The sequence below is a fragment of the Notechis scutatus genome, chromosome 4 (assembly GCF_049901735.1).
Source record: "Notechis scutatus isolate UNSWTSFEM ecotype Mainland chromosome 4, rNotScu1.2, whole genome shotgun sequence".
Lineage (NCBI taxonomy): Eukaryota > Metazoa > Chordata > Lepidosauria > Squamata > Elapidae > Notechis > Notechis scutatus.
Genome location: NC_142012.1, coordinates 91,670,295 through 91,688,332, shown reverse-complemented (window position 1 = coordinate 91,688,332; position 18,038 = coordinate 91,670,295). Strand labels below are relative to the sequence as shown.

Below are 18,038 nucleotides of genomic sequence, written 5' to 3'. Positions count from 1 at the left end.
CGCGGTTTGAATCCGTGCTCACCGCTGGAGCGCCCCCACTCTGTAAAGGTGGTAAAGAAGGGGGAGCCGTCAGCAGGGTTGAGGAGAGCCGCATCTCTCCTCCTCGGCTGGCCATTACTCCCTTTCCCAAAGGCGGTTGCAGCATTGGTCAGAAATGGCCACCTCAAAGAAGAACCCGACCAGACAAGATTGTGCAGGAGGAAATTTAAAGGAGAAAGTTTGACTGACTGGGTTGAATGGAGAACACCTATTTAAGGTACCTGGAACCTGAATTTTAAAGACTAATACTATTCCTAAAAAAGATTTTAAGCAGAGAAAGGGCAAGGAAAAGGAAATGGAATTGGCTTTTTTTCCTCTAACATCGACAGTTTTAACTGACTTGGAAGGCTAAGAAGAAGAGATTTGAATAAGAAATTGATACTAATCCACTTGGACATTAATAGGCTATTTCTAGCTGAAAACAAAGTGTCAAAGGGATAAAGATTCTTGGATAATTTAAAAATTTTATTTAAAAAAAGAAAGAAAGCAGTGGAGGGAAAAAGGAAAAAAGAGGGTGGAATCTGGAAAATGGAGGAGACCACCTGGAACTTAAAAAATCAATAGTGGAATTTTAACAAGGCTTGCAAAAGATACATTGTAGCTGAAACTTTGTTACAAGATAACAAAGCCCCTCAAAAGAGAAAGTGAGAAAAGAAGCAAGAAAAGAAGCAAGGATTATTGGATGACTCCTGGAACTTTGGATGGAGAATCCTAATGAAACAAAATAAAATCAATTGGGGGTTGTTTAATTTTTTTTAAAAAATGGCATCACTCCTTGAAGAGTTAAAAATGAGACTTAAAGAACAAAAAGAAGAAGCACAAGACGGAAGAGGATCTTTTGGCTTCGTATTTCAATTTTTAGAAATGGAGATCTTGAACTATGAAAAAGAACAAGAAACGCTGGCAGAACAAGAAGGGTGGGACAACGAAGAAGCCATCTTTAATGACCAAGCAATTTTAAGCGGGGTAAAAAAGGGAAAGGGGGGAAAGGGAGCTAAAAACTTAACCACTGAAGCAACAACCAAAAAAAGAGTAATTTGAAAAGTAATCATAATATCAGGAAGAAGCAGAAGGGAGGATCACAGAAGGGAGAATCAGATAGAAAAGGGAATTAAAAGGGGAGGGAGAAGAAGAGAGGGAAGAGGGAAAGGAAAAGAAGCTATAGAAGTACAGGAAAAGCGTACAAGAATTAAAGGTATAAACCTATTTAAAAGACACAGAGACAATGGTTAAAATTTAACTTAAGGAGAGGATTCTGCAAGGGTGCATGAGATAGCATTGTTATATTAGAAATAGAAAAGGGTTAGAAAATGTTAGATGATTAAAGTGATAGAAAAAATTATATTGATGTGTAGTGGAATATTTATTTGTAAAAATAAGGCTCTCAATGATTTAAAAATAAAGTTTAAAAAAACTAAAAAGAAACATGGAAGATTTTCATCAGTTGACAAGATGAACTTGAATTTGTATTTGTATGTTTTGTGAAAACTTAAATAAAACTTTTATTAAAAGAAAAAAGAAAATCATACAGATTTGTCTGTGAATCAAGCTTACTTTCAAGGCATCTTTGCGGTTTTTGTTTTGTTTTTTTAGCTTAAATAGAAATGCATGTATTTTTGTTTTTTTGAAAGAAAGTTCAAAAACCAGAACCAGGCTTGAAATGTGCTGGCTTTGTGTCTGTTCAAAGGGTAACCAATCAAGAAAGGGCTAAACTGCACGGGTGTCAAAACTGGCGGCCTGCAGGCCGGATGGATCACCTGCAGGCCACACCTACCCCAGCTCCATGAAGAGAAAAAAACATCGCAAAACATGACGCAACAGCGTGACACGGCAGGTTGGACACCCGTGGGCTAAAAGGGAAGCTTTAAGTTAGAGCAAGTGTGTAGGAGTGGAAAGACCTAGGGGGGGCAGAGTCAAAAGAGGAATCAGCCTAGAGTCACTATGTAGCCACAAATGGATGAAATCCAACCCCTCTTGAATTCTGTTGAACCTTACCTAATGGTAAAGTAGAGCTGTTAGTTTAGTAAATTCCACCGCTTAGGCATGAGTAAAAATCAGTTTAATTAAAACTTCAGGTGCAGTCCTGGTTTTTAGTGCCTGACAAGGCCTGAGTCCCATAATTTCCATCCTCTCTCTGTGTGTGTGCATTGAGAGATAATTGGTGGCACAGCTAAATCCTGTCTTACTTCCCTTCAAATACTCACTATCCATATAGTATTCAAGTAACTAGAATGTAGAAAACCTGGAATGCTTGGGGGGGGGGGTTGTTGTTGGGAAGGAATAGGGCTATTCCTTCATCTCTTGTTTAAAGGCACTCCTCATTCTCTGATGGCAACATTCATCTGGACTGGTTTTGTCCCCTTTGAAAAATTAAAGTGTGTCCAAATCAGAGCTACGTATGGAGTGTGCCAGCTGAAGTGCCCATAACGCCTCTAGATGAGACAGTCGGCACACAAATCTAATAAATAAATAAAAAACTTGGACTCTATTCCAGGTCAGGACCTGGAATATTTCCAGGCCTCAAAGACCAAATCAGGTGACCTGAAATTATTCATTGTGTTTCCCAGAAAAGGGATTAGATCTAGAATCCCTATTGCACAACCTAACTTACCAACACAAGTTAAATCTTTAATTCTCTAAGACTTGGCTCTGTGCCTGGAACTACCATTGTACTTTTTAAGACAGAGAATGGAGACATTTCCTTTATTACATTGCAGTGGATGATGGAGAGCTGTCCTTTAGCTGTTTCTTGACCAGGACTGATTTTCCTTCCTATTTGAACATATGAAAGTATGTCTTTGCTTGAACGCTTTCCTTTTCTACTGAAAAAAACACTTTTTTCCCCCTCTCCTTCTTCATTGTTCCTCATTTTGGTATCTAGTATCTCCTGTCCTTCCTCTTTCCTACACTTGTTTTCATCCACAGCATTTATTAAAATGCTCTGTGCCCACAGATGCTAAATGCTAACAATACAAGAGGAAATTAAACTCACATTTTAAAGACCACCTCCAGAGCATTGGGTATGGGCCAGACCACAGAATATAGACAGCCAAAATCCACCACTGGGGATTGAGTTTTCAGCTTTTTGTTCCATTTTTCCAAACCTTTTTTGGAAGTTGCTCTCAGATTAGCTACGAAAGGAGTGTAAAATTGAGAGGGAAATCTACAAGTCACTAACTGAAGCTATCCATATGAATGGAAGCCCTGACTCCCAATTCTTCAAGAATTGGATAAGCAGCCTTCCTGATGGGTGCATTCTGATGACTTGCATAAAACAGATATCACCAGTTCTCATTTGCTGAAGCTCAGTACTCAAGCTACAGCAAAGACGGTGAGTATAGGAACATTATTCTCATATATTGTTTATGCTGTCACAAATTTATTAAACTATAGCAATCTAGCAGTTAGTTTTCAATTTAACAGGTATCCTTTTCCTCTCCATCATGTAGATCTTCTGTAACGGCAAATCTCTCACTATGATCCTCAATGTGTTCAGTTACTAGAAGCTGTATTTTTTTAATTACTTAATTTACTTATGAAAAGATATCAAATGATTCACTCCCAATTCAACATTTGTCAAGAATGTCTTTGTGGCCCAGGACATGGATACCTTCTATAACATCTGCCCCTGGATTATGTTAGGGCCAGATTCAATCCAAGTATATGTATATAATTTTTTTTTAAAAAAAACCTTTTATTAAAATGTTTTGGATACAGACAAACCGTCTCTGCAAACATGCTTCTCATTTCCAGAAATTGGAAGTTAAAACACTTTGCTAACAGAATGATGTTGACTCTATTTTCCAATCTGTAACCCAGTTCCTAAGGAATATATTAAACTTTATATGCAGACATTGCAAGGAGACATGTCCAAAGACAGAACACAGCAGGCAGAAAATTGATCAGAGCCATACACAACTGATTTCTCCAGTGGCTGGAGCCACTTTCATAGAAGTTGTTCCTTTGGGCACCATCTTATAGCTCTGCTTATCAGGGCCTTCTTTTTTTTTTAAGCGTGTAGTCGAAGATCAGAGTTATCACATCTCATGTTGATCCAAGGTGAGCCATTCATCCATATTCCTTGATCGAACAAACATTAAGAGAATTACAGCTGTTCAATGGAGCAGATGATACATTATTTGCACCCAATCAAGTTTTTTTTCGTGGACTCATGTACAGTTATAATTTTCCACATCTCCTTGGCACCATATGCACAGGCACTTTGGCCTAGGAAATATTCACAAGTCATCAAAAAGCTTCTTACATAAAACCCAAAGGTGTTATAAACCACAAATGAACTCAACAAAGATGCTGTAATATTTCGATGAAGATACTGCAAATAGTTCAAGAATAACCACATCAGAAAAGAGCCTGGTTAATTAAAATGGACTCTTCCCCAATTATCATCTTTCAGGAACTGGCTACTCCATCATAGCTCTTCCAATGGAATTATGTCTTAAATTACCTCTGGAATTGCAAGCTGGACTCTTTCAACCTGTACAGTTTTAAGATGCTTCATATTTGTAAAATAGTCAGCCCTTTTCATATTTGTAAAATAGTCAGAAAAGTAAAATATTTATCCTGATATCTGCACTACATACTTCAGAAGGCTCCATGAGTTTTTACCTGAAATGTTAGTAATTTTAGGTAAAGACCAATGCATTCTGACCTGCCAATGTACTGGGTGAAACTGGCAATTTAGAAGTTATTAAAACTGATGTCCAAAATCACACGAGGATTTCCAAATGTTAATGATTCACTTTTTCCCCTCTCAGTGACGTTGATGCTACGATGAAAGACACTAAACCACAACTTGCATGTAATTAGAGGTGGGGAACTGGCGCCTTTATAACTAGAAGACTTCAACTCCCAGAATTCCTGGGCCAGCATGGCTGCCTCAGGAACCCTGGGAGTTGAAGTCTACCAGTCATAAAAGGACCATAGTTCCCTCACCCCGATTTAAATGAACATACCTATAGTGTTATCCTTCCACGGAGTTAAGTGCTTATTTTGCATTTCATGTTTTTGCATTTTGCATTTCATGTTTTCCAATGCGAGTCAGAAAGCCAGTGACTTCAGACATGGGGTTCCCTGCATTCACCAAAGCAAGCCTGTCCACGAGCACTAAATAGTTTTAATTAAAAGCATCTTCACGCTCCAGCCAAGAAGAATGCCTATTTTTAAGTGAAAATTAAGATGTCTAGGCAAGTCATGAAAATTCAAACACAAGCTCTGTTGAGTGTAAAAGAAACAGGGTTAGTTTACAGTAACAGCATTTGATACGTGCTTGTTGGAACAATTTAATGCCACAATAACCACCCCTCCCCCCAAAAATAAACTCATGATTTCTACGGTCTTTTGTGTGTGTATGTGTGTGTGTTTTTGCAGTTGCCTGCAATGTAGAACATCGTGTATTGTAGGTCCAAGACAAACTTTATGCTGGTGCTGCAAAGAGGAAGAAGAAGAAATAAAAAAAGACTGCCAATAAGGAAAGTGATTGTAACCTTTAGAGGTGGACAAAAAGGGGTCAACCACATTTCAGACTCCTGCACATGACAAGGAAGGCTAAAGAAGTGTGCCTCGGTGTGTACTCCATCTCCCACCCCCACACGAAATTCCCTGTAAGTTAAAGAAAAACCATTGCACAAGTCAGTCCCAATAGCACTATCTTCATGATTGAGCAATGTGACAGCGCAACCACCTTACAGGGGCTATGAAAGCCACCTCTCTCGTTTGCTAAAGATTTTGAATATCATGATAGCTGGTTCGGTCATTTGGGAACCGCCTAAATACCATTAAGTAGATTTTTTTTTCTTAAAAAAAAAAAAATCCTAACAGACTCTGGCCTGAACAGGATGAAGGTTAAACTTAAGAAAATCTAAAGGGACGCCATTTACATCAAACACTTCCTTTTAAAAAATATAGTTGCTTTCTTTGAAATCAATTGGGCACAGTGGTGAGACAGGTCCTCTTTTCCAGCCACAAAGAGTGCCGTGCACAGAGCTTGGCATTCCAGCTCGCTCATCCCATTGGTAACTGAAAAGAGCCATGGTTTCCATAGGAATCAATGGCCGCTGGAAGGGACAACCTGCACCAGTGTACAGAATGTTGTCTCCCAGACACAGGGAAAAGAATCGTATCACCACCGTGATGTAGGGTAACTGAAGAAAGGAGTCTCTTGGTCGTTGCCAGTATGCAGATGGAGAGTCTTCCATGTTCCAATAGAAAAGTCCATAAGGAATTTGTGAACAGGATCAGTCCAGGAATAGATCTGTCTCCCCAGTAATCAGTCAATGTACTGTGACAGCCAACGAAAACCTTCACCGTAGCCTTGCCTCTTCAGTATACTGCACATGAACACTTCCATAGGACGCGTGTTCAGGTCCTTCAATGGCACATTCCCCTAAAGAATTAAACAGAAATTCATTCAAAAGGAGTCCATTGCGGAACCTTTTAACTGTACTGGCAGAAATTCTGGGTATTCAATCCCAGAGACTAGGACAAGCACAGCTTTGTTATAAACACCCAGTCATGTCTGATTGTACAGCTGCAAGGTAATTTTTTAAATTTAATTTCTAAAAAAAAAAAAAAGATATTAAAAAAGGACAAAAATATTAGGAAAAAATAGAGATGAACAAATTGCAAGGGCTAAAGGGAAAAGGGAGATAAAGAAAATAAAAAATGAGTAACTTCAGATTTTCTTTGATATAATTACAAATATAAAATACATTAACCTTTTAATTTGAAATTCAGCAATATATAGTATTTCTATAATCAGAAACAATTCGAATTGTCAAAGGCCACAGTATAACATTTGTTTCGGTTCCAAGCAGAAAGTTGAAAGATCATTCTTGATTATATGCCCTGGCATTGTTTTTGATACTGATCCAAGAGCTACAATGAAATTAACAAAAAAGATTGCCCAAAAACGTTCAGAACTGTGCACCTGAAAGAAAGGCAGGGGTGGAGAAAACCAGTCATGGAGCTCAACCATAAGCTCCATCAATGACCTGAGAAACTTGTTGGGCATCCTTTTCCTAGTGTCCCCTGAGGTTATGTAGTCTCTGAACACTTTAAGAATAAAGCATGCTTCAAAAAACAAACCTTTGTGCAGTTTAATTTTTTTTAATGGTAAATCAGACAGATTTATTTTGGCAGGAAAGGGATATCACAAATAATCTATTTAAGCCTATAGTAAAGGGCATATGCTACCATTTTTTCTATCTATCATCGAAGAATATTCTTATGCTTACCCCAAGACAATCTCTAAACAGAATGAAAAAACACTAATCAGACTCCAAAAATTGGGATATTCCAAAAAACAGCGTGAGAATATTTTAATTCCCAGGATATCACTGGAGGCTAAATTAATGGAAGTCCCTTCCGAGGGAAAGTACAAGTATAAAACTGATTATGCCCCAATTGGTATTGGTCAATGCCAATTATTATTATTATTGGTGATGCTGTCCACAATCCGTTTAGTTGTCTTGTATCCATTTAAATACCAATGTCATACCTAACTGCATTTGATTCTAGCTTAAATTCTCCATGTATCAACATACAATCACAAAGTTAACAATTCAGGCTTCCAAGGAGCGGCACCTCAAATTATAAAAACTAAATATGTTGTTTATTAACTAACCACACAAAACATTCATTTGTAAAGAGAAAAAAGTATAAAACTAGGCTATTCTACATTAATCTAATAAATTCATTTGTGCCATACTTGTATCTAATATAAATTGTTACTTATGTTTCAGTGGTATTTTAAGAGCCAAAATTAGGATCTTGATATACAATAGTATTCAGAAAAATATATTTTGAAAAATAAAGTACATTAATTTTAGAACCAAGCTTTGATTCCTTACCTTTCCTGTTGTCTGTCCATAAAGACCAAAAATCTCTCGCAGTTTCTCCTCACTGATAGCTTCTGGTCGATCAATCTTGTTACCCAAGATAAGAATTGGCACATTGGATATTGTCTCATCAGTCATTAATGCCTAAGGGGAAAAAAGGGGAAAATCTGCAACTATATAATCATAGAATAATTTTAAATAGGAATTCCAAACCCAATTTAGAAAATGCTATTAATAGACAATAGATACATACATAATATTTCATTTTGATTGTATTTGGAATATTTTGAGTCACAACATGACCTCGTAAATCTACATAGCATAATGGTGGCATGTAACTTACAACTCAAATTTATGAAACATATTCCAAATTATGTATAAGTAAGGCTTTATATTTGGCAGCTTTTTAAAGATTTTTTTCATTCCACCTTTATTATTTTTATAAATAATTCAAGGTGACAAACAGAACTAATACACTGTCCTGCTATTTTCCTCATCACAACAACTCTGAGAGATGAGTTGGGCTGACAGAGCGTGACTGCTCCAAAGTCACCCAGTTGGCTTTCATACTAAATTCATACTAGTAGTTTCCTTTTTGCTCATAGGTGCACATTTTAAATTAACTTCTTGTCCAAGACAGAAAAGGCATATATAAATACTACAACTAGTGCTAGTGCACTCAAAAGAGAAAGTTACCCACATTGAGCTCCACTTTAGATTCCAAAAGACGAGGGTGATCTGCGCAATCCACTAAAAAGACAATCCCATTAATTGCTGGGAAATAATTCTTCCAGACACGCCGCGCTTCAAGGGAAAGAAAAACACTTGTGAAAATATAGCAACGGCATACCACGAACAGCAATAAAGGGATGAAAAATGTATTTTGAGCATCCTTAGCTATTTTCACGTTCCAGCTTGATATCACAAACCTATACTGCACTTACGTCTTCTACTAATTAAGCTAGGTGGTTTGATGTGTGAGCTTAAGACAGTACTTGAGATTTTTTTGCATACAGGTATGACCACAATTGAGCCAAAAAGTTACGATGCTAAGTAGGAAATTTGTTAAGTGAGTTTTGCTCCATTTTACGACTTTTGTCACCGTTTGTTAAGTGAATCACTGCCGTTCTTAAATTAGTAACACGGTCGTTAAGTGAATTTGATTTCCCCATTGACTTTGCTTGTCAGAAGGTCGCAAAAGGGGAACTCATGACTCCGGGACAACTGTCATAAATGTGAGTCAGCTGTCAAATATCCAAATGTCTATCACATGATCATGGGGATGCTGCAATGGTCATTAAGTGTGAAAAATGGTAATGTCACTTTTTTCAATGCTGTTGTAACTTCGGACGGCCACTAAATGAACCATTGTTAAGTCAAGGACTACCTGTACTGGTGTGCACTTATTTTACCTTAAAGCCAATATATAGCAATGTATATTGTCATGTCCCTGCTGTAAGAGGAAGACAACCTATTTGTGACCTTCATGAATGTGAGAATAAATATGGCCAACACAGAGACACAGCGACCTCTTAATGTGATCAGATGCCATCTCCATTAGTAGAACCTTTTATCCCCATAAAGGACACTTTCAGATTAGCTAGGAATAAGAGATTAGCTAGGAATAAGAGAATAACAAGCATCGATACTGATTACCTTGCTCATGGCCGCCAAGGTCAAAAGTGGTGAAAGTCATTCCTGCAATTGTTAATTCTTCTGATGCTAGAGGAGAGAGAAGTGTTTTATAGCCGTTAACAGTGGATATGCTCTTTACAATGTCTATTGCCATAAGGCACAAACTGTTCAAGGTATGTTAAGGTCAACCTTCCCCAACCTCATGCCCTTCAGAAATATTCACTCAATTAAAGAACTGGAAGGGTTTATATAACCAGTGAATCCGACATCTGCCTAGTGCAAGAATACATGTAGAGCACCCTCAATAAATGTCTATTTAACCCCTGATTGAACACACCCAGCTTAAAGGGTTTCATACCTTACTTTGGTAACTGACTCCCTATAAATATTGCATATTTTTAGGAAACTCCAAAATTCCAAGCTTCCTGATGAAGATGATGCTGATTAGGAATTAAAACCTGATACTTCCATAAACAATGGAAGGAAGGAAGCTGTGTAAGATCTTAAAATAGATTTAGGTTAATTTGACAGGTCAGATGTTGGAATGCAATTCCCATAATTCAATCACTTTTGCTAGGACAGGTGGGAATTGAAGTTCATCAACATCTGGAAGGCACATATTGCCTTCAGCTACTCTAAAAGGTCATCTACTGAAAATCATATATTGAATCTTCCAATTCCTTCTAACTCAAATGTAATTCATGAACTGTAACAGGTAATATTTGCATTTAATATAACACACTGAATTATAATCTTGAGCCTAATCTCTCTTATCCTTTTCAGGTAATAAGCCTCACAGAAGATACTGGGATTAGGAGTAAATTTAAAAGTCATTTTCAAAACAATTAAGCGCAAACGTGAAGCAACTTTATTTTTTAAAATATACTAACCTTCAACATTATCATACAATAATTTTCTAAAATGACACTAATAAACAATTCCATCCATAACCATATGGTGCTTACTTGGATATAATGTGGGAACATGTTGACCCAATCGGTCATCCTTTAGCATGTGAAGAAGAGTAGTTTTGCCTGCATTATCCAAACCCAAGAAAACTAATTTTCCAGACTTCTTGTACAATCCTGTGAAAAAACAGCATGTATGAAGTAAAATGAATTATTTATTGGATTAAGCCTATTGAGCATTCTTATTCCCCAAAGTGAACAGAGAATACAATCTGCATCATGACTCCTACAGCAGGTATTTGGAAGGGAAAACGTGGGGAAGTTGTGGATGGAAGTTATGCGTGCTGCACTGGACACTGGCAATGAAGGAAATGGGAAGGACCCAGTAGGCACAAAGGATATGCGATGATGTTCTGGTGTCAGGAGGGTGAGAGAAAAGGCACAGGAAAGATCAAGGGAGCAAGTCAGTCAGTGGGATATATCATCAGTGGGATATATCACGTGGGCAGCTACTACGGGGATGGTAATTTGCATCTCGATCACTTATAGAATGACTTTATTATTCTATCATTTATAGAATGATATGATACAAAAAAATTGAAAAGATAAAACTGGCACCTGACTACAACATTAACATTTTGTCTGGAGGCATTATTGGCTTATTATAGCAATCTAAAAGTCTCTCATTTTTAAGTTAATAAATAAGCACCTGAAAATTATTTATTGATAAACATTTAAAGTCTTACCTAGGAACTGCAGCATGCTGCTGAAGCCATTATAGATCCATTCAAACAAGAATGACATAATGGAAGAATTATGTACCTGGAAAAAATAGGCATATTTAATTAAATGTCTTAATGCCATAAGGAAACACTGTAACATTTACCTATGAACTAGGAGCCAATAGAAATTCTATGTTCGAGTCCTGTCAGTAAATATTGCAATTCAGTTCTGAAGTTAGCAGGAACAAATCACACTTACAAAATAGGGTCAGTGTTATTCTATGCAGTATCAACAGGATTACGATATCTAACCTCACATGAACAGAAATTGAGTTCTATTCTGAGCAGAGAAAGGACAGAATTGGCAAAAGATGGCAATAATCTTAGCTATGACCTTTTAATAGAAGATCACACTGTTTGTGCTGCCATCAGTGCACTTGGCTGACAATATGGTAGTCAAGCAAGACCTCAGTGGCAGTTCCTGTAATTATGAACTTGTTTCTCATGACATGTTCGAGTAATCCTCCCATGGTTTTCTTTAAAAAAACAACAACCTGAAAACATCATTGCTCCCATAGACATTAGCAGGATAACAAATTTCCCAGGATAATGTAGTGGCTTAAAATGCTAATTTTTAAAAATTGATTTTATATTAATATATTATTTTTCTAAAAAGTGTTTGCTTTATTTTTTTCAAGGTTGGTTTACTGCTCTTTCATAAACTATGCTAGGCTTTTCTGAAATGAAAAGCAGTATAGAAAAATAATCTACAGGAGCTTCTTAAAATTTACAGTATGATTTGATTAAAATGAAGGGTGTTGGGAACACTAGCCCAAAGCCCTAGGTTTTATTATTAGCCTACTATAGTCTCTACATTTTGAATTCTAAATAAAATTCTCACCAGCCTTTTCTGTCTTTTTTAAAGAATTAAACATATTGATAAGGCATGTAATTCTTTAATATAATTGTCCAAATCAATCCCAGACTTAATCCAGCTCCCAAAATGATTTCTACAGTTAAAACGTAATTTTGAAAGACGCTAAGTACTTAAGTATGTAGTTCTTAGCAGGGAGTTTTTGTTTTCAATTAAGAAACTGACACTGCTAAATAATTAAATTTGTAAATAACTTTAAGGAGTTAACCATACTTGATTAGAAGGCCTAGACAGAACTGACTTTTTGTTTTTAGAAATGATTTTGCACACTTCTAACAAATGTCTCAATGACCCATTTCTTAATTTGCGCTAATGAAAGAAACTGCATTCTTCTCTTTTCGCCCAAATTGGGGGGAGCTTATTCTGCCAAAGATCAATTTAGAATTGGGCAGGCACACAACAAATCCAGTGTTTCCAATCACTCACAACTGAACAGAAGAGCCGGTTTAATAGAGAAGAATACATTGCAAATGGCACAGCATGGGGACACTTTAAGGGTAAAGCCAAAATCAAGAGTTAAAAAAGCGACCAATCTACTTCAGTTACATGAACTTGTAAAGCAGGTAACAACTACCAGTAGTTGCATAACCCAGCGGGTGGCAGAGAGTAAATGGATGCTTCCAAATCTGTTTACCCAATCATTGCACCTTCCCAAAACAAGGAAGGCAGGAGAGGCTTTATTGGACTATTGGTTTTTGAAGCCTGTTATTGGCCCCAGTTTTGCAAACATCGACACCTTTTATTCTATTTATTTCATGGATAGATAGACAGACAGACAGACAGAGATAGATAGATAGAAATCGATAGATATGTGCGCGTGTGTGAGAGAAATAAATAGAATAAAAAGATTATATAATTATATATATAAAATTGCTCCTTCCCAAAACAAGGAAGGCACGAAAGACCTTATTGGACTATTGGTTTTTGGAGCCTGTTATTGCCCCCCGTTTTTCAAACATCGACACCTTTTATTCTATTTATTTCATTCATAGATAGATAGATAGATAGATAGATAGATAGATAGATAGAGATCTAGTTAGAGCCATCTCTTCCAGCAGAATCCGGGCGGCTTACAAAACCCCCCCTCAATGCTAAGCTTAAAAAAAAAGTTAATAACAAAAAAAGACAAAACAAAGGAGCCCAGATTGAAAACAGCCATTAAAAACGGCAGACCAGCAACCCCCCCCCCTCAAATTTTATATTTTGGAAACAGTAATTAGTGTAATTAGATCCCAGCATACGGAGAAGGGATTCACTCTCGATCTTTTCCGATTTCTAAAGAAAGCGAAAGATCATCTCCGAAAGAGAAACGGACAAAAGCCAAGAACCGAGATCGTCGTCGTCGTCTTCGTCGTCGCTGCTCCCAATTCAGCCGCAGGAGAGCGGAAAGCGGCAAAACCCCCCCCCCAAAAAACACCACCACCACCACCACTCCCGGTTTCCCACCTCTTCACAGGGGATCGGATCAGCACCCACCAACCCGAGACGGCGACGGGAGCCGGAATTACAGCCCTCCGGGAGGCCGGATTACAAAGGGGCGCCGGGAATCTCTGACGGGTCCCAAAGAAACCCCGAAGCAGATCCGTCGAGTCTCAAGAACGGGAGAAACCATCCGCCGAGAAAGGGGGGGGGGAGGGCGGCCTCCCCACCCTCATTTCGCCTGCGTGTCACTTGCTCGCCTTCCGCCTCGCCCCCCCCCCCCCGCGACCGCTCGTTTATACCCGCCCACCGGCCGGCTCAGGCCGAAAGCCATCGGTCGTCGCCTCTCCCTCACCTTCCTCGCAGACAAGCAGCGGCTCCTTTCGCCAAGCGGAGAAAGCCTTTCACGACAGTGGCGGCGGCGGCGGCGGCGGCAACGACTCTCCCTCCCTCGCTTCCCGGCGAAGCCTCCTGTCAGTCTTTTTCTCTCTCTCTCTCTCTCACACACACACTCACTCCACAGCCGCCACCTCCACGCCGGAAATACGTAGCATCTCCTCCTTTCGGCGGTGACGGCGTTCGGCGGGCAGCTTCCGGTTGGAAAGAGAACGCCGGCGACGGGCTTCTGCCACGCGCTAGGTTTCCGCCTCCAGGCACGTGACTCTGAGCGCAAGCCCCGCCCCCCTCCGACTCACCAGGCTCCGAGAGGCTGCTTTGGCTTCCCGGGGTTGGATGCACGTGATTGGTTGGCTCTTTTGACGTCAGAGGGGAGAAAAAAGGAGGGAATCCTGAGCTGAGGGATTTACGCTTTCGTAAGCCCAGTTTCGGTCGGCAGGCTTCGAAACGGGCGGGGTGGTGGCGGCTTGCTTTTGGGACCAAAGAAAAAGAGGGATAACCTAAAAGGGGAACAAAACCTCAGCCGCGGCCTCCTCTAAAATTTTCCCAACAAAGAAAAGTGGTTTTAGTTTTAATATCTGGGCAAGAAGACTAAAGGTCAATTTCTCCATCAGTACCTTGGAGTACTAATCTCAAATGATCTAAGTGCTAGAGCCCACTGTAACTACATAGCCAAAAAGGCATTAAGAGTTGTTAATCTAATCCTACATAGCTTCTTCTCTGGTAATATCACACTACTAGAGCAGGGTCACTACCGATCTTTGGAAGCTCACGGCGCTATAAAGATGCAAAAAGCCATTTGCTAGACCAATCTTTATAGCCCGTACCACGCGCCTTTTGCATAAAGATGGCGGCGCCAGTTGCGCGACGGCAGCTGATCGGAACCGGGCGCGGCGTCTGGGATCCCTGAACCCAAAACATTTGCTAGACCATACTCGAATACAGCTCATCAGTCTGGAACCGCATGTATCTGATACTATTAACACAATTGAAAAAGTCCAGAAATATTTCACAAGAAGAGTTCTCCGTTCCTCTACTCATTGTAGAATACCTTATGCCACCAGACTTGAAACTCTAGACCTAGAAAACCTAGAACTACGCCGCCTCCTGTCCGATCTAAATATAGTATATAAAATCATACATTGCAATGTCCTACCTGTCAATGAATACTTCAACCATAACAACACAAGAGCAAACAACAGATACAAACTCAAGGTTAATCACACCAAACTTGATTGCAGGAAATACTACTTCAGCAAAAGAGTCATCAATGTCTGGAATACACTACCTGACTCTGTGGTTTCTTCCCCAAACCCCCAAAACTTTAACCTTAGACTGTCTACTATTGACCTCACCCCCTTCCTAAGAGGCCTGTAGGGGGTGTGCATAAGCACACTAATCGTACCTACATTCCCTGTCCTATTGTTTTTTATTTTTCTTATAAGTATCTATCTCATCTATTCAAAACTATATTTATTCTTATACCTGTATCTTGTAAGCGATTGACAAATAAATACTAAAAAAAAACAACCTAAAAATATTAAAAATACTTTGCACATGATACTGACCATTCCTTCACTTACTGACTTTGTCGCCTTTCTGAAATGGAAGGAACTCCGGAAATGGGTTTTTGTTTAAGGCAGAGGTCTCCAAACTTGGCAACTTTTAAGACTTGTGGACTTCAACTCCCAGAATTCTCCAGCCTGTATAGCTGGCTGGAGAATTCTGGCAGTTGAAGTCCACAAGTCTTAAAGTTGCCAAGTTTGGGGACCCCTGGTTTAAGGCATTTATCTAAATCAATAAAATAAAATTGCAGGTATAATTTAAATAAAATTATGCTTATAATTAAATTAAGAAATAGACACACATATGCACACATATATCCACACATAGATACCTTATATGGAATTATATAGAATAGACAGTCTATGATGGGTCTCCAATCTTGGCAACTTTAAGCCTGGTGGACTTCAACTCTGGGAGTTGAAGTCCACTAGGCTTAAAAGTTGCCAAGGTTGGAGGCCCCTGGTCTACGACCTGTTGGTTATTGAAATTACAATGGGCCTACAATTTTATTTATATCAGTCATTCATAAAACATCAAATACTTTTTATGCAAGGACTCTCCACTTCCCTGTGTAAATATTCATTTTCGAGAGAAGCCAATTGTCCTTCAGTATTACAAAATTATTTCCTGTTGTCACCGATACAAGGCTGCGAAGATCTGGATGGGGGAACAGTTTTCAGCTGAACCCTGGCAAGGCTGAGTGGCTTTGGGATCTTCCAGTTTTAGGACCTTCTGGTGCTGGATGTGGTTGAGCTGCTCCAGCCAGGCCTGCTGTGCATTCTGTGGGTCCCCATGTCCTCATGATACCTGCATGAAGAGCAGGTAACAGCCGCAGCTATCAGGGCCTTTGCATAGCTTTGTGTTGTGTGCCATTTTGCACCCGTTCCTGGGTCAGGGAGCTCTGCTCATAGCCATTGATACTCTATAGTCACCTCCTATTTGGACTTCTGTAATGCACGCCACATGAATTCTGCCCTGAGTATCTGGAAACTTCACCTGATGCAAAATGCAACCCCCTGGCACGTATTCCTCTAGAAAGGTAACAATACATCTCTACTCTGCATGGGACATTCATTTCCAGTGTGCTTCTGGGTCCAATTCACCCTGCTGGTTTTGACTATTAAACCCTTACAGAGCATGGAACCAGGTTATCTGAGGAACCAACCCGTTCCCCAATTATAGTTGTTTGTCCCACCAGAAGCTGCAGAAAAGACATGCTGCAATTTGCTGAAGATCCCATCTGTTAGGGAATTATACTTGAGGGGTACCAGGAAGTGGGACTTCTCTGCTTTAGCACCTGCATTATGGAATCTTCCCACCCCAAACACAAGGTTAGTTCTGTCCCTTTCAACATTCGACAAAATCTTCAAGATCTGGCTCTGCTACAAGGCAAGGAATCCCAGGGGACCAGAGATCCTGCAATAGCTCCCTTAGAACAATAATATCCTTTCTGCTTGTGTTTTTTTAGTTTTTGATGATGGTTTTTATATTTATTGGGTTTTCTTTTTAATTCACTATTGTACGTCCCAGAGTTTTGTAGACGGGCAGCCATATAAATATAAATGATTAATGCTACAGATAGCCCTCAACTTATGACCAGGTACATAGTGAGCAATGGATCTTCCCGCCCCACAAAGGTACTTACAACCTGGCTCCAAAGTTACAATGGCCAACCCCCTGCCATGGTCATGTGGTCACATTTCACGTGCTTAGCAAGCAGTCCCCATGTGAGAACTCTGGGTTTATTTGTTAGAGGATCTGTCTGTTTTCTTGGTTGTCCACAGTATTCTCAGAAGTCTTCAAAAGCACCAATAGTCTTATCCTGCGTCTTTAAATTTCTACTTCCATGGAGCATCACAGGGAATACCATGGCCTGCATGATTCTGATCTTTGCACAGTAGCTTTGAGCAAGCTGCATTTCAAGAGCCATTTAAAAGTTGATTCTTTTTCTCATCTTTTCCCCCTCATTCCTTTAGTGAACGAGAATGGCTGTCTTCAAAAATAACATACAGAAGTTAAAAAAAAGCTGCACATAAGAAATCAAGCTCACCCATTCCATTAAATATGATTTTAATGTTTATTGCCATTTTTAATTTCTAAAGAAATAGCTTTATTTTAATCTTTAAAGATCCTTTTGAATTGTGTTTGATAGAATAAAATTATGAAATTTAGTAGCATCTTTCTCACCCAGGGTTTCAATAAATAAACAATGAAATGAAATCATGCAGTTGCACAAATTCTTTTTATTGTTTGTAGGCAAACTCATAGCAGGAGTTTGAAAATCTCTCTTTATGATTTAAGATGTAGAAACTTAAAATTCAGGGGAATATCACAAATAGGCAGGGGAACTACAGTACTTCTCATAGGAAATAGTTCAGCAGTGCTATATACCAGTATCAGCCTAGGTGATGATTAGAAACCATCAAAGCTGGAGAAAATCAAATTCTGAAGCCTGAGTCAGGAGCAGGAACATTCCCTTCTGAGGTGAGCTTTAAAAAGCACCACAGAAGATAGTTGCTTTCCATCCAAAAATGAAATGGAATATCTTCCCAGACTAGCTTTT

General features: G+C 39.1%; 1 protein-coding gene across 2 annotated transcripts; it reads right to left on the bottom strand.

Annotated features, from left to right (window-relative positions):
• Nucleotides 1-5,155: 5,155 nt before the first annotated feature.
• Nucleotides 5,156-14,052, bottom strand: SAR1A (secretion associated Ras related GTPase 1A). Of its 2 annotated transcripts, none has more exons than XM_026681245.2 (7): nt 13,869-14,052; nt 11,185-11,260; nt 10,496-10,615; nt 9,552-9,617; nt 8,596-8,699; nt 7,908-8,039; nt 5,156-6,442 (listed from the first exon to the last, which is right to left on the bottom strand). In XM_026681245.2, the coding sequence occupies exons 2-7, from the start codon at nt 11,240-11,242 to the stop codon at nt 6,326-6,328; spliced, it is 597 nt and encodes a 198-aa protein (XP_026537030.2). In that variant the 5' UTR covers nt 11,243-11,260; nt 13,869-14,052; the 3' UTR covers nt 5,156-6,325. The 2 variants fall into 2 exon arrangements, with proteins under 2 accessions (XP_026537030.2, XP_026537031.2); XM_026681246.2 differs by lacking the exon at nt 13,869-14,052 and adding an exon at nt 13,541-13,783.
• Between the last annotated feature and the right edge of the window lie 3,986 nt (nt 14,053-18,038).